This window comes from Thunnus thynnus, chromosome 13 (assembly GCF_963924715.1).
Source record: "Thunnus thynnus chromosome 13, fThuThy2.1, whole genome shotgun sequence".
NCBI lineage: Eukaryota > Metazoa > Chordata > Actinopteri > Scombriformes > Scombridae > Thunnus > Thunnus thynnus.
Window position 1 is genome coordinate 19,599,524 of NC_089529.1, and position 16,820 is coordinate 19,616,343.

General features: G+C 36.8%; 1 protein-coding gene across 1 annotated transcript in view; it reads left to right on the plus strand.

Moving 5' to 3' along the window:
• LOC137196298 (gamma-aminobutyric acid receptor subunit beta-2) overlaps window positions 1–14,508 on the plus strand; it is a 34,475-nt gene extending 19,967 nt beyond the window's left edge. The window contains exons 3-7 of the mRNA XM_067609167.1: window positions 1,387–1,609; window positions 3,878–4,030; window positions 6,429–6,673; window positions 8,736–8,876; window positions 9,291–14,508. Coding sequence (XP_067465268.1) covers window positions 1,387–1,609; window positions 3,878–4,030; window positions 6,429–6,673; window positions 8,736–8,876; window positions 9,291–9,638 — 1,110 coding nt within the window. The 3' untranslated portion in view covers window positions 9,639–14,508. The remainder of the gene's footprint in view (window positions 1–1,386; window positions 1,610–3,877; window positions 4,031–6,428; window positions 6,674–8,735; window positions 8,877–9,290) is intronic.
• Window positions 14,509–16,820: the final 2,312 nt, after the last annotated feature.

Here is a 16,820-nt window from a genome sequence, read left to right on the forward strand (position 1 = left end):
AACTTCTTTTTTTGTTTTTGTTTTATGATGTAAGACTACAGTATTTGGTTGTTTTTTTCAGGCAACAAAGTATGTTGCAAGTCTTGGCATTCTCCACCTCAGTTGAGCAAGTTCACACTCATGATATATTCATCGTGAGGAATTGTCCCACTGCTAGCTTGCTATGTAGAAAATATAGCATACTAACTGTGTTGCACTGTAAAAGTAAGCTTTGTTTCACTTCTCTAGCCATAAAGGATGCCAAGGTGGAAGAACGTCTTGATTGCTCTGTTTTTTTTACTGCTTTCTTTCATTTAAACACATGCACAGAGATTCACATGGCGAATATATAAATACACACTTCATAAATTACAGGTTTAACTGTGTTTTATGTAGTTTTAGCAGCCTTTCAATGGGGAGCCACCCTTCTAGAAGTGTGCGCTAACCCTGGCTGTCTCCTGTCTATCTTCGTCTTCGTCTCCTCCTTCTCCTCTCTCATATGCCCTGAAGTCAGCAGACATGACAACTGCAGACAGTAGGCCATGGATTATGCAACAACCAAGTTTCATGGTCTAATGAAAATTTCCTACTTTTCTTCTTGCCTTTTTTAACAGTACTTGTCTTCAGCTATAACTACAGAGTACCGTGTTACTCAATGATTTATTGCTCCTGCCCACTGGCCGCTTTGCTGTCCATGTCTCTACTGATTTGGCCAAAATGAGAGCAAAAGAAGGAGTAGCTTTGGTTCAGATTAATATTAATGGACATGTTTCTTGTCCCTTTACAAATTTTAGTGGGTTTTAGCGATGAAAATGGATGCCAAGCTTGGCTATTTAATCATTCTTGCTCTAGGTATTAATAATTTAGTTGCACATGGGACATAGACAAGACATAATAAAGTTGACTCATATAGTTACATATATAAGGGCTCTCTTCAGCTACTATGTGAAATATAGTATGTTTAACTTCATTTCATAATTTATAGTTAACAGGCATGTGCCTTGCTCAAGAGTACCTCAAAGGTGGATGTTTAGGGGCATTTGAACAAGGCATCCAATTGTCTAAACCCAAATGTGCACCTGTGGAGTCATAGCATATGCCTGGTTTACTGACTTCCTTTCATTATTTCTCCAATTTAAGTAGCACCTTTCCTCATGTACAATAAGCAAGAAATTGTAAGATAAATAGATCTAGCACCACCTAGGTGAGTAAGTAGTTGTAGCAATCAAGCAAATGTTTTCATAAATGCATAGACACAAAAAATATAAGCAGGATATAAGAGTCATTTTTCCTTTTGATAACCACATGTTTTAAGTGAACCAATGACCAATTACCATATCTGCTGCCAGCAGAATGTAAAACAGTGACAAATGCAAACCTAATCATGCTAAGTGATTAATTAACTAGAGATCCAGATGGGATGATTGTGAGCATATCTGCAGACGATTAACAGTCCTCAGTAATTCCTGTGCTCTGTATCTCTCTATCTCAGATGGTTACACGACAGATGACATCGAGTTCTACTGGCGAGGAGGAGACAATGCTGTGACAGGGGTTGACAAGATTGAACTGCCCCAGTTCTCCATTGTGGATCATAAGCTCATCTCCAAGAATGTTGTCTTCTCCACAGGTGATGTTCTGAACAGGCTGAACTGCATGAATTACACCAATCATAAAAAGGGACCAAGTTAGGCCTGTATTAGTTGAGGGTTCATTGGACATGGTAACACCAACACCAGAACAATATAATGCATTCAAATATTATAAGACCTTAAATAATTATCTTTACGAATTTTATGTTCAGTGTTTGTATATACATACATTATTTTTATTACTTTGCCTTTATTTCCAATTTAAAGAGTCATTTAATTATTTTCTGGCCCTAGAGTTGTTATATTTCATTATCATTATGCTATTACAAAGAGGGAAATATAGCCGTTCATAAATATTGAGTCATTTCATTGGTTGCACTTATTGATATGAAAATAGCATCCACTAATTGCCAGAAATGCAAAATATTATGTAAATGAATGAACACACATTCAAATGTTTGCATCAGGCGCTGCCCTCGGAGACAGAAGACACCATAACTTATTTAACAGCAATAAACAAAAAGAATGCTCTGATACAATGAAATATTCATCTCTTCAGCATTTTCATATTCATGAATTTGTCATGCAAGCAAGCAACTGTAAGCGGGACAGTGGTTCTGCTGAATATTGTTTCTGGGGTAGCTACTGTATTGGTTGAGAACGGAACACTAATACAATAAGAATGTAGAGACTCCACCAATGAGGGGCCTTGAGCTGTCTGCAGGGGTTACACATTCCTCCCAACTCTATTAATAACATAATGCTTCCTGATGAATGCACAGTGTATGCCTGTGTGTGTGTGTGTGTGTGTGTGTGTGTGTGTGTGTGTGTGTGTGTGTTTGTGTACCATTAACAAGCATGCAAGTAAGTCTACTCAAGTGTGTCCCTGCAGTGAGCCTGATTGTATTACCTTATACAGAGATATGGAAGATGGGGGATTCCCTTTTAACGTGCTGTCTATTGCCAAATGGAGGGACCAACCCTGGGGTCACTCAGAGATGCAAACATCAGCACAAGTGCCTGGGCATTTATCCAATACAAGTGTCATGTTTCACTCAGAGGATAGGCAATGTCATTGTTGCCCTTATGAATAATAAATGTATTTTCTACCTAGGCTGTTTCCTCACTTCATGAAGAAATAATTCAGTGATTCTCTTGGTGGCTCATGCTAAAGTTAGCTAACTGAAATTGCAGAGTGACAGGGTAAGTGGTGACATTAACTAAAAGGAGCTGAGCCTGGTGTATAGTTGATGCTTTCATTTAAAAGGTTTAATCCTCTTCCCTCGCCGCTCCTCTGTTTCTGCATGACTTTCGAATATATTGTATATTGCAATGTATTCTAGCTCTTCTTCGGTTGTAATTTGGTTATGCAAGTCCAACCAAAATACAGCCAATTCCTTAAGCAGAGAAAAATGTGTGCTGATATGATTTGCCTTTACCAAGACCCTGCTGCAGGCTTCATTCAAATAGGGCAAAGATAAGCAAAAAGAAAGAAAAAAAAAAAGACAAACCATCGAACCTCTTGCAATACTGTGTATGAACACAGGTTGTGGAGAACGGGAAATTTTGAAGAACACAGATGCTTCAGTCTAGTGGAGACAACAAATATGGCTTTTTACTGAGAGCTTCAGAGTTAACAAAGTTAATCAATTAAATGTTTTGAAGATGTAATTAAAATGATCGCTAATTTCTATGATTTCTGAGAGAGACTTCTCATCAGAAAACCATATTGGTCACATTTTAAAGAATATAACACTTACGTTCAGTAACAGAAGAAGAGGTCGAATGATGTTATCTTGCTGTAAATGATAATAGTGACAATAATAATTACAATATCCACCTGTGTTGGACTTTTGAACATCTTTATCTGAACATTATCATTTTCTGTACACACTTGGTAAACCTTAGTTTACAAAAGTGTACAAAGTGTCTGACTTCATCACTGGAGACTAGCATTCTTGCTTCATCTCCATAGGTCAACTTTAATCAAGTTAGTTTTAGTTAGGTTTAGCCATACCTTTACCATATGGGGTGATCAGTCCAAGGCCATATTTCCCAAAGACAGTGGTATGGTCATTTTAAGAAAATGAGGCCCTGTTTCATTGTTTAGGTAGGACAAATTGTTGTCTGAACCTACGCTGAGGTCTGATGGTGTTCTAAAATATGCATCCAAATTTCTCTCTAAAATAACATAATCAGAAAACATAATGTTCTGGAGCCCTCTTATCTGTGGCAAATATTGTGGAAATACATCACCTAACACTACTTCTAATTGCTATTTTTCTTCCCCTGTCCCCTCTCTGCAGGTGCTTACCCTCGTCTGTCCCTGAGTTTTAAGCTGAAGAGAAACATTGGGTACTTCATCCTGCAGACATACATGCCTTCTATCCTTATCACCATTCTCTCCTGGGTGTCCTTTTGGATCAACTATGATGCTTCTGCTGCCAGAGTGGCTCTAGGTGAGGCCTGCAATACAAACACAGATAGAAAGGCAGACCACGTCAAAACAAGGGTGGACACTTAAATGAAGATTACACTGGCACTGAAATAGGCTGACCAGGGAAATTCAAGCGAGAGCTATGATTTTTTTTTCAATTTCACCTCATTACATCATTCATTTGAAGGGCAAAACAGACACGAGCGAAAAACAAAACAAAACATAAGAGTCTACAGCCATGCTAGCGGTTCTGTGAGGCCACATGCTGATCAGAATGATAATCCCAGTATGTTTATGTTTACCATGTTTATGGGGTTAGTTAAGCATGTTAGCATACTAACATTTGCTAATTAGCACTAAATACAAAGTACAACTGAGGCTGATTGGAATATCATTGCAGGTATTTGATCATAAACCAAAATGTTGGACAATTTCAGGGGATCATGAAAGTCAGTAGAATTCATCCTCTGGATATCAAGAATGTCTGTACAAAATTTCATGACAATCTTTCTAGTTGTTGAGATATTTCAGGCTTGACCAATTGGTGAACTGACTGACCCACTGACCCAACTACAGATAGAACGTCATTGCCGCCAGCATAGCCAAAAAAAGATAATACAAGACATTTCACATTATGTCAGACAAGAATATCTGCTTAGTGTTAAGAATAACCTTAACACTGAATATTCTGAATATGCTGTCTGTGGTAGACCTGCTTGACCTGTGTCTTGTATGGAATATATTGTTTTAGCTGCAAATATAGTGAATAGGTAAAACTTTGTCTACAAAATTAATCTTCACAGAGATGCAGTTTGTATCTTAAAAATGCTCATCTTATGTTAAATGTTTACCCTTCCAAATTCATTCATTAATTGCTGTGCTTTGTGTCAGTGACATTTACTCATTTTAGACATGATCACCATACATTCCTTAAAGAAAGCACTGCACTGATCCACAAATACAGTATATTTCACTTCTTTTACAATCACTTTGGATGTTAATAGGATCAAATATTCATCCCAGAACAACAAAAGTTGCTGTAGTCCACAGATGTATTATGATGAATGATCAGGTTGATTTGTTTCCACTCTGATTCAAGACCGTCTGTGATTTTCTGGAAATCACAGTTTGCCCTTGATTACGTAAACCCCATGTAGCCCATGAGGTTTGTATTGCGATTCTAGTTTACTCTGTGTTTATCGGAAGCTCCCTGTCTTCTTTTCACCCAACTCCATCCACCCAGCTTCATCCATCCTTCTACCCATCCCTCGCTTTAGTCGACAAGGCAATTTCGCTGATTGAAGACTGAGCTGCATTTAGTGATCCGGGGGGAAGGCATGCATGGGATTTAATGGAAAAGAAGGTAATGCTCCATAATGGGGGCGGGTCAACAGAGTTGGGAAATGTTCGGTCACCCCCCAATCTACACCAGATTCAGGAACTACTTTTCTCTGACCTGGTTTAAGGCATTAAAATAGACCTGTAATGGTTGAATCACATGGCCACTGTGCTGCAGAAATCCTTTGTTGTTATTGTTAAGCTCTTGCAGCAACAGCTTGGGAAAATTGCCTGAATCCTATTTTGAGCGATGGCTTTGTGACAGCTGTATAATAATTTAGTAATTGTTTACTGAGACTCTCAATAGAAATGGCCTTAAATAATCACACTGTGTGTGCTTTCAAAGTAGAATACACAGGTGCATGTGGGTGGATTCGTGAGCGCCATAGGAGCTGAGAACACAATTATTTAATCATGCATGGAAAATCATGTTTAAGCTTTAGAATCAGGCCTCTCATGCCATTTATAATTCCTGCATAAAGATAATACCACAGATACACACTATTGTAAGCACACAATATTCAAGAGCCTGTGCTATACTAAAAAAAATATTACTACAAGTCTACAAATTACTGCAAGAGCTAGCATGTCACTCATAATAAGCACAAACTCAACGCATTGATATGCACAGTCAGTCTAGTAACCATCCCCATAGCTTGCTGGGCAAGGCTTTTGAAACTGTCTATAACTTTTCTCAGTGGGAGTTCTCTGCTAATGAACAAGACCATGGTTGACATTTGAATTTCAAATCGCTGCACTGCTTCAGGTATACGTCTTTAGCTTGTCTCCCGATGCATGGTTTGAAGTCATGGGGGTAAGCCCCTTGGTGTCATTGATCCTGACAGGCTTAATAAAGCACAGACATGGTATCAAGTTGATCACAACGATATCTTGCAGTCAGAGGGATTAAAACTGTCACACACAAAGTTAAGATGCCATTCTTCAACAACTTAGAGAATTTTCCTCAAAACATAGTCAGAATATTATAAAGAAATACAAACTCTTACTTACTTTTACTTATAACATTTTTGATTTTTACCACATCTGTTATATTCATATGAATATGTTTTTTTCTCTACCAGGTATTACCACGGTGCTCACTATGACTACCATTAACACCCACCTGAGAGAAACCCTCCCCAAAATCCCCTATGTCAAGGCCATAGACATGTACCTCATGGGCTGCTTCGTCTTTGTCTTCCTGGCTCTGCTGGAGTATGCACTGGTAAACTACATTTTCTTTGGACGGGGCCCTCAGCGTCAGAAAAAGGCAGCTGAGAAGACAGCTACAGCCAACAACGAAAAGATGAGGATGGATCCAAACAAGGTAGGACTAGCTTAGCTTACCCCCATAATTTGTAGGCATTTTATTTGCATTTAGAGAAGGCTGATTTGCCCAAGGTTCAGATTATTTTTCTTTCAAAATATGTACAAATTAAAAGAAATTTCTTTATATATGGAGGTGAGCTCCCATACTGCATGTTCACATTAGCAAGTGAAGGCAGTTTTCTTTGCTCTGGATACTTGCAATTGCATATTTTCTTTACTTTGCCATGAATTTTAATTTAATTATTCATAAAGCTGTCTAAGGAGCTCAGAATAATTATAAGCAAAGAAAAGAAATGTCACCATTTCAAATGAAGGGTTGACCTAATGTTTCCTGCCTTCACTGTGCCAAGTAAAGGAAGTCTAATAAGCTTGTACTATTCCTGTTTGAAATCCAAATGAGACATGTTGCCAGCTGAAATACAGGGTAAGAAGGTCTCAAAGTCACTTGGCTCTTTGTCTAGATAGAGAGAGTTGCCTTCATTTTTCCATTTTGTGTTCCCAGCTGACTTGAACCAAATGTTCAGCATTCAGCAGAAATGCAAAATGGCCACCATAACATCGGTATGCTTATATCAATTAAATACACAACACTGACTAGAACTGAGTAGAAAGATGATTGCATATCCTGTAACATAAAGTTAAAAAAGGAGGGAAGTAAAAACTGAGCGATGTTTGAAAACCTCTGATAAAAATATGCTTTAGTTAAGAGCAATGGTATGGGATTCATGCCCACACGCATTTGCAGTTACTTGTGTACAGTGGGATTTAATTGTTTCATAGAACTAGCGCAGTGCCTGTTCAAAACATGCCTGTTTCGATTGCTTATTATTTCTCAAGAACCCAATATGTATGTATCAATTGACAAATGTATTAAATAAATCAATAAGGAACTAATATATTAAATGGTTTAAATCCAGACAGAAACTTCACCAGTGAGACCAAACTGAGGTGGAACCACAGAAGAAGTTTATGGCCTTCCATTGGTTGATTCTGGTGCCAATCAAACATGTCTGCGCTCATATTGGCTAGTTTTACTGCCTCCGCCGCTGTTTTTTTCCTGTGTATGCTTGTTCTTCTCTCTCAGGCAGTTTAATTGTGCGGGGCATGTGCTTTTGTCTGGTTCAGCAAATCAGAGCCCAAAAGCCCCACCCCATTGTGATGTGATGGTGTTTATATCAAACAGCTCCCACTGCACTCAGACATGGAGATGAGTGGCTCACTGTTCACTTGTTTATTCAAAGTTAATTAAACGTGTCACGTGTCCAAAAAACTTCACACTCAACACTGCACTTCCTTTGGTCCTCAGCAGTACACCTGCCAAGTGTGAAGTCAAGTCAGAGCACAGAAGCCCTGCCCCGCTGTGATGTGACGGTGTTTACATCAAACAGCCCCCATTGCACTCAGACATGAAGCTGAGCGGCTTGCTGTGTGCTTGTTTACTCAAAGTGTATTAATATTAAACGTGTTGTGTGTCCAAATTGCACCTAATTCGACACTGCACGTCCTTGGGTCCCTAGCAATATACCTGCCGAGTGTGAAGTTGATTGAATGAACGGTTCTTGAGATATTCAAAGAACAGACAGACAGATAGAGATTCCTTGCTTTTTAGTTAGATGAACTAAAGTGCCCATTCAAAACATGCCTGAGACATCCTGCAGTAAGTCTTGAACGTACATGCCAAGTTTCATTCACACTACACAGTTCAATAGTAGAGCTTAAGTCTCTGTCCGTGTTTCCACTCGTTGACTCCACGGGCAGAAGAAGAAGCAAATCAACACTTTTTATGTGGTATTTTTGCCTCATCCAAACAACTTCACAATCGACACGACACTGCACTTCCTTGAGTCCCCAGCAATATATCTACCAGGTATGAAGTAGACTGGATGAATGGTTTTCGAGATATGTGAAGGACAAACATACATACAGACAGACAGATTCCTTCCTTTAGATACAGAGATGTACATTGTTGCCAACATTGCTGCACCCACCTACACAAATGCATTCTCATTCCACTACTTCTCAGTTGCTCAAGTAACCATGGTGATTCTGTGTGCTTGCAGTGGCTGGTGGGGAATGTAGTTGGCAGAGATGATACTCTGTATGCAAGAATGAAACAAAGGGATCTCGATGGTCATGACTCTATGTGGGAACCAATCTTTGTGGATGACGCAGCAATTGGACTTGGTGACCAAAAGAATAAGGTACTACAAAAACCTGTTTGAAAAATGCCAAACTGGGTTAAACTGCTACTATACATTTACATCATTATCATTGTTTTTTGTTAGTTTGTTTGTACATGCACATGCTACATAATTGCAACGATTCCAGCCAGGGAACTTTGTTGCATGTCCTTGTTTCCTGTCTACGTATTACCCACTAATGACTGTCAAATAAAGGCAAAAATTAAAAAAAAAGAATATTAAGCAGCTTTAATTTTTTTGGCCTCACAGACTGTGCATCTTCATCAAACCATATAGACTCATCAACAATTCCAAACTCAATTCCAATATATTCCTATGATCTCCACCTTAATGACATATCACTTTTATTCATTTTTTGGTAAAATGTGTTTTATTAGAGATACACAGACAAACTTGACTCCTTCTCTTTGACAGATGGACGCACATGAAAACATCTTGTTGGGCACCCTGGACATCAAGAATGACATGGGAGTTTCAGAGCTGGCTTTGGGTCTGAACGACCCACGGAATACCATGCTGACATACGACAGCTCTACTCTGCAGTACCGCAAAGCGGGGCTGGCCAGGCACAACTTTGGCCGAAACACACTGGAGCGCCACATGACTCAAAAGAGGAGCCGACTACGGAGGCGAGCCTCACAGCTAAAGATCACCATCCCAGACTTGACTGATGTAAACTCTATTGACAAATGGTCGAGGATGATATTCCCAACTGTCTTTTCCTTTTTCAACATTGTTTACTGGCTTTACTACGTCAATTAAAAGAAAAAAAAAAAGGGACATCAGTGAAGGCAAGAACAAACAGCAAAATATGTTGCTCATTTCTTGTTTGTATCTGGTTTGTTTCATTTTTTGTGATCTTGTAACACTGGACTTAATTACTATATTCAGGACTGGATCCATCATATCTTGGAATACCACATTTGCTGGCTAACACATAAAAACCTTATAGAAGAGAGATTACAAACATATAAGGTGCCTGTTTCGAAGTCATTGTTTAGAATTTTACACATTTTGTGAATTGTGTTTCTTTGCATATTTTTAATGTTTTTATTATGTTAGATTTACAGTATATATAATTCATTGCCAAATGAATATCAATTATATACAAGTTGACATATTGGTTTTAAATGTACTTTCACTGAGACTGCTTACAAGTGCTGAAGGAAGCCTCAGGTCAACTGGGTTTTCTAAGATAAATTATGTCAAGGAAACAAAATCTATTGCTAACAGAATTAATTTCATACTTATATTATAAGGGCCTGCAGTTCACATTTTACAATATCATGTAATGTGAAAGAAATTTCAGATTCAACCTTTTTCTACCTTAAAATATTGGGAGACACTTTATAATTTATTTCTAAGCATTTTTCAGTTCATAAACTATATAATAAGGTGGCATTAAATATTACCAACTAAGATCATTCCAAAACTTCCAGATTTTAATTCAGAGTGTTCTCAAGAAGCTGATTGAAGGTAAAAAATGAGTTAATGTAAAGAAGCATAAAGATAAGATATATATGTGAATTTTCATAATTTTGTTTTATCCACTGTGTCAAACTGATGAAATAGATAAAAGAACAGAGAGAGAGAGAGTGAGAGAGAGAAATATGACAGGAGAAAATATCAGATATTTGTCTTCAGCCAAATTGGCTTCAGTTACTCAAGTATTATCATTATTGTTATTTTTGAATTTTACCCCAAGGCACATGTGCACAATATGTCTTTGGGGATGACTGTATCTGAAGAAACTAGTTTAGTTCTTAAGCAACTATATGTAAATATCACCTGTATATCATTTATTGTAGAGGTAATATGACCTACAAAATTCCCTTTTCAGCTCTCTGTTCACAACTGCTAAAAGGGCACTTTATTATCCATGGCAATTCTTTTGTGGTTTAAGGAAAACATAGATGGCAAAGCTAAAAGGACTCTTTTGGTCCACTGAAAGGCCAGATTGCATAAAAAGCACAAAAACCATAAAATGTTAGCTATTAACACTATAATTTTATTTTATTTAAATTTTTTTAGTGCTGATCATTTTTGTTCTTGTTGCCAATAAGTCTGTATATTGTATTTGCCTCCTAAGTCAGATTTATATAATTATGATAGGTTGAGAACCTTATGCATTGTTTCCAGAATGAAAAATGGGTTGATGACCATAAAGGAAAAGATTAACTTATTACAGATAATTACAGATTATTTACAAATGATGCAGTGCTTTTGGCTGTATGTACGCAAAGTAAATTTTATAAAACATTTTGCACACAAATTCTTAAAAGCCATATTGGCTGAACCGTAGTTCTTCTAATACCTGGTGCTTATGGAGGCTGTATTAAGATGAACTTCATTGATATGACTATGATCACATTTTATGTTCCACCAAGATTAAAATGTAAAAATACAACTGGGGCTGCAGTACACAAGAGTATCATGTCCTGCTATACTCCTCCCCATAGATTTGCCACATTGTCCATATGAATGAACTCTGTGTATACAGAGAAGAGGCCATAACACCAAAGTACCAAATCATATATTTAAGAGTGAAATGCAAACTGTCTCTCAGAATTCAAGTCAGAGGAGCCAGTGTGCAAAGTTGATCAGTTTTGCTGTGAGTGACAAAGGCTCTTGTGAAATTCTAAGGTAATTCCAAAAATCACACTGAAATGAGGCCTGGTAAATTAAGCCTTTTACCCCATTTACACCTGGCAATCCATAGCTGGATACATTATTTGGATAAGGAATGCATTTCATGCATATGCATTTTAATGCAAGGGATAAATTCATTGGGATAGGAATGTGATCAGCTTAGCAAGTCCACCTTTGGAGGTGGTCAGGCTCGCATTGTGATCGATCTCAATCTGTGCAGCATGACCACATTCATCGGAAAAGAAAAGTAGCCCAGCAAACTGAAAGGTCAACTACCTCTACCTCTTTGAGATAGCTTAAGCAAGCCCTGCAAACGTAGCTAGCAAGTCTTCTCCTGCATAAATTTGATTTTGAAATGAATGATGTTTGTTCGTGGTATTGCTTTCCTTGATCTGGGATGCACCATTTGTATTGTCAAGTCTGCCAGTCATTGAGATCGAGTCACAAAATGGGCACAATTAAGATAACAAGAACACATTTTAAAACCATACTGGTATAAATGCTAAGACCCATGGATTGAATGTCATTATCCATATGATGTGTCAGGTGTAAATGGGGTCTTTATCTCCTTTGTCTCACATGCTTCTTATGAGTTCACCTAAAACAACAAGGACCTAACTCAAAGGGTTAATTTCTTCTGATCTGTCATTCATTTTGACTGTGGATGTGTGAGTGAAAACATTAGTGGATTAAAACATTAATATTCTAATTGTCTACTTAAAATGTAGCCATGTTTCACTGCATGCTCTGTACAGTAGTAACTCCTGATTTTTGTTTCTCACTCAATTGTTTCATTTCATTGGTGCTTTTTGTGTTTTTAAGTCACCTCACAAATAAGCATACATAAGTATGTAATTACATTTTGGTATTGCAGATATTGATAATGATGATGATGATGATATTAAAAATATTTACTTTTTTTTTTCCTAAAAAGCATTTATGTAACAGTTATGACTGTTAAAAGAATGACATGCATTTTCAAAAGCACTGCCTGATAACTGACACATAAACTTTGAACAATGTGCACAATTCTAACTTACAACAAGTCAAGTTCAGTTTGAGCCTCAAGTCTTGGACTTTCACCTGGTGTTTACATGTTACTCATCGGAACTAATCATATTCACACTGTGTTGTTCAAGTTATTGAAACCTGCACATAATAACTAAGCTGTTAATTTGTCTGTTTGTTTGTTTGTTTGTTTGGAGGAGGAGGAGGGGGTGATAATTTAGTGATTATGTCAACAAAATTCTTCTTATCATTTTTTGTTTTAATATACCTTTCTCTTAAACTCAAGTGTTTATTTGTAAGTAAGTTTAAAAAACATTTACACAAAAGGGATCCAGATAGATTCTGAGTTCTATTAGAAAACTGATTATTGGCATTGTAAATTTTGTTTTATATAAATGAGGATGACTTGAAGTCAAATTTGGGATCATATCCCAGAAAGCATATTTGAGTATAGTATGTACAGTATATATCAGAGAAACTATTATTAATCATCAATTGGAACATATTATTCCTGTAAATAAATACATATGAGCTTTCTACAGAAAAGACAAAAATACATTTTCAATATCATTTATACTGTAACATAAAGAGAATGCAAAGGCTGGTGTGAAACAATGTAAATAGTCTCTTTTACAGTGTCACTCGATCACTTTTTTGTTTCCTTTTGCTCTGTTTGTCGAAGCACATTTCTTTGGTTTTGCCAAAATTTAACATGTATTCATGAATGTAGTTGATATTCTTTTGCAGCATGTATGTGCTGTAATGTGTCAGCAAAAGTAACAGTTTCTTGTACCAATGATCAGCTAAATACAGCTTAATGTAAACCACCTTCTCAAACACAAATGTACACACACACAAAGGGCAATGCGATAAAGATGCTGGTAATGCCTCTGTATCAGCCCAAAATTCAACCATCTCAGGTCAGCACAATACACACTACTGACAACACTACAATCACAAACTGCAACTTCAAACCCAGAATTGTACTTATAAGGAAAAAGTACCTTAGTGAGCTTGTTTCGGATGTTTTATCTGTAAGTAGCTGGCTTTCTCTGTTGAGTACAGTTTTATTCCATGATACCGTATACAGTACATAAAGTAATAACAGTATGAAATACTTTTCTAGCATAAGCAGAATCTAAAAACTTAAAATGTCTTAAATCATTAAGGTACTAAGTCCACCTCAGCCATAAACAAGTCTCAACCTACCCAATATAAATATATTTCTTAATCTTCAGAATAATTATTACTATATGTAGTATTACATGGTGTATTTGAGTGTGAGAGTGTGTTGTGGATGTATGTCGGCCAGATAGTAATGTGTTTCCAAAGCACACTGACAACTGGCAAGAAAGGTCTGCTTCATAAGTTCTACACTTTGAATATGTGTTTGTACTTCACAGCGTTTTGTTTCATATATTTTTATACTTCTATACTCCTGTGTAAAAAAAACTGCAAACACTGCTGTTTGGCAAAACCTTGTAAATCCAATTTTGGCAATTTTCACATTTATACTATACAGAATTATTACAGTGTCCTATAGGGGTTGTGAAAACTTAATGACATGTATGCTCATGAAATCCTTTCATAATCCCCTGTATGAAGTTTAAAAATACATGGTCATAAGTGGTTTGAAAATGGCTTTTCTCTTCATTCCTGGAAAGTTAAAGTTTTTGGAAATGCAAAGTTTTCATCAGACGGCAGAGTCTTCTCTGGAGAGCAAGGACAGACTGACATCCTAAAAGCCTAAATGACACATCTTGGTGACAGTGTATGTTTGCACACACTCACAGAAGAAGCCTTAGCCTCCTGCTGCCCTGGACTTCACTCCAAGCAGCATCAATCCTTCTTATCCTCGCAACACCCTCCACCTTGAAAAATCCTTGTATGTGCCACTCACAAGAACATTCCCAGAAACCCAGTGCTGTACCCTTCTCAAAGATAAGCCCTGTAAAAGTCAGTGTCTGTCTTTACTATGAAAAACATATGGAAATGAATACATTGTCAATAAATATTGTATACAGTTCTAAATTTGTGACGTTTTTTTTGCATTTTATTTGAAGAAACTGAGACAAAGGAAAAATGTATTTTTATGATGGATGTGATGTCACACCAAGTTTACCTGTTTATCCAAACTTTTTTGGTTTATGTGAGTATACAGTACAGTTTACAATATATTCAACATTTGTTGTTCACCTAAAAACTAATAGCGAGTCTAGATATATGCAGACACGTTAACAACTATTATTTCATCATGCTCGCATAGCAGACTTAATTGGGTAAGCTTCAGCTGAGACTTACTAGTTATCCATGTATTCAACTTGTACAAACACCATAAAACGTAATTCACAACCTAAGTCACAGAGAAATCAATCTTTTGTTCCCCTTTTTCCGTCAAGTCTTTGCCATTTTGGGATTAAGTCCTATCAAACTTCTATCCAGTAAATTGGTTTGTATTTAGCATATGTGACTTTTGTGTATAAGCTGTGCGCTTGTAATTTTGACAGTTAATTAATGAATTAAATTAAATTAATGGTGCAGATCATATTATGAGTTTTTTAAGGCGTTGTTCATTTATGTTATTTGGGAATTCAAAACTGATTAAACACATTTGTTAGATTTTCAAACAACTTTATTCAAAAGCTCAGTAGCTACAAGGTCATTTTTACACTTGCTGGCACTGAGCGGATACATTTTCCAAACCACTACTCATGCATTTGCACTTCACTTTCAAGGCTTCACATCACAAAGATCAGTATTACACATTGTGGCAAATTATGCTTATCTGGAGTTGAAAGATGCTGCCGTAGTAGTTGCCGTGTACAGATATTTGCCATGCTCATCATAAAATATGTGCTCCATATGTACATCACTGCCTGGGGAAGCAATTCAAAAGTAGTTTATGGCAAAAACAAATTTTAAAAAAGTACATTTATCACTATCACTCACTCATTCAATGCATCAAGGTTGCTGATAAATTTTTAGTTGTCAGATTTATTTTATAATTGGTAAAGGGGCTGTGACTGTGAAAAGTGACTTATACCAAAGGCTAAATAGTCATTGTCATGGAATTTTCATACATTTTCATAAATATCATATATGAAATACTCCTTAAACTAATCAGACAGAGAGGAGCAGCAGGCTGTCTCCTCTTAGGTCATGCTGCCCTCTCCTTGTGGTCATTGCCATGAGAACCCCGGTGCCAAAGTAAACTATCTTATAGCATGGTTTCTGTGTTGTGACTTAGGGACAATCTGCTAGGCAGAATCCTCCTCTCTCTCCAGAAGTGTGTTTACTGGGAGTTAAAGTGGATGGATTGAAATCTGTAGTAATACAACATTTGATAACATTGGCTTTTCTTTCTGTGAAAAGGATCATTCTCATGAACTGGAAAGTAAGGAAATTAAATTGTTTTTGTTTGAATCACTGGCTAAAGGACTTCATAGAACTGATAACGATGGAACGTGCAGCCTCAGCCCTGCAGGGGCTTTATAGAGACAATGGCTTAGATGGACCATGGACACTTATGAAAGACTATATAAATAAGAGACTTTTAAGTTAAGTGTTTTTGATTGTTAAGAATAAAACCAGCACAATTAAATAGAAACCTGATCCTTGTAGGTAGAATGGAGTAGTCCTGTTTAAGAAGGATTGGCGATTGTAATGATTTCTTAAACAAGTTTATTATATTTCCTTTGCTTATTATCTGTAACCTCTGGTTTACTGTTTTTGTATTGTGTATGTGTGCTGTGTTGGGTCTGTTTTTGTTTGTTTTGTTTTTGTCCTTCTTCTTTTCTTTCATAATCAAAAATGTAAATAAAAAAAAATAAAAATAATTAAAGCTGCAAGCAGCATTGGTCGGGACCTCGCACTCTGGCCCATTGGGATCAGATCAATTTGCTTTTTAAAAATGAGGGATATTTCAGACAAGTGTGGTGTGCTTTTATTTTGAAAGTTTGATTGAAATGTGTACTGTCAGGTGTGTAGAGACAATAAGTAACTGCAGCTGGACACAGAAAAATACTCATATTTGAAAGGAGAGTGTGAGCGAACCCACACCTTTTTGAACATTTACTGCTTCCACATAGATTAAGATACAGACTACATTTGAACTTTAAATGAGTCACGAGACTTTGACCTACAAATCTTGAATCTACATGTTTTTACTATCTTTTACTGTTTTTGAGATATTAGAGTTTGACTTTTAAAGTCTTTTCTTGCTCCTCCTGTGATTTTATAATGAATGTGTATTGCGGAATGTTTTACAGCACTGAGGGAGTGACATCA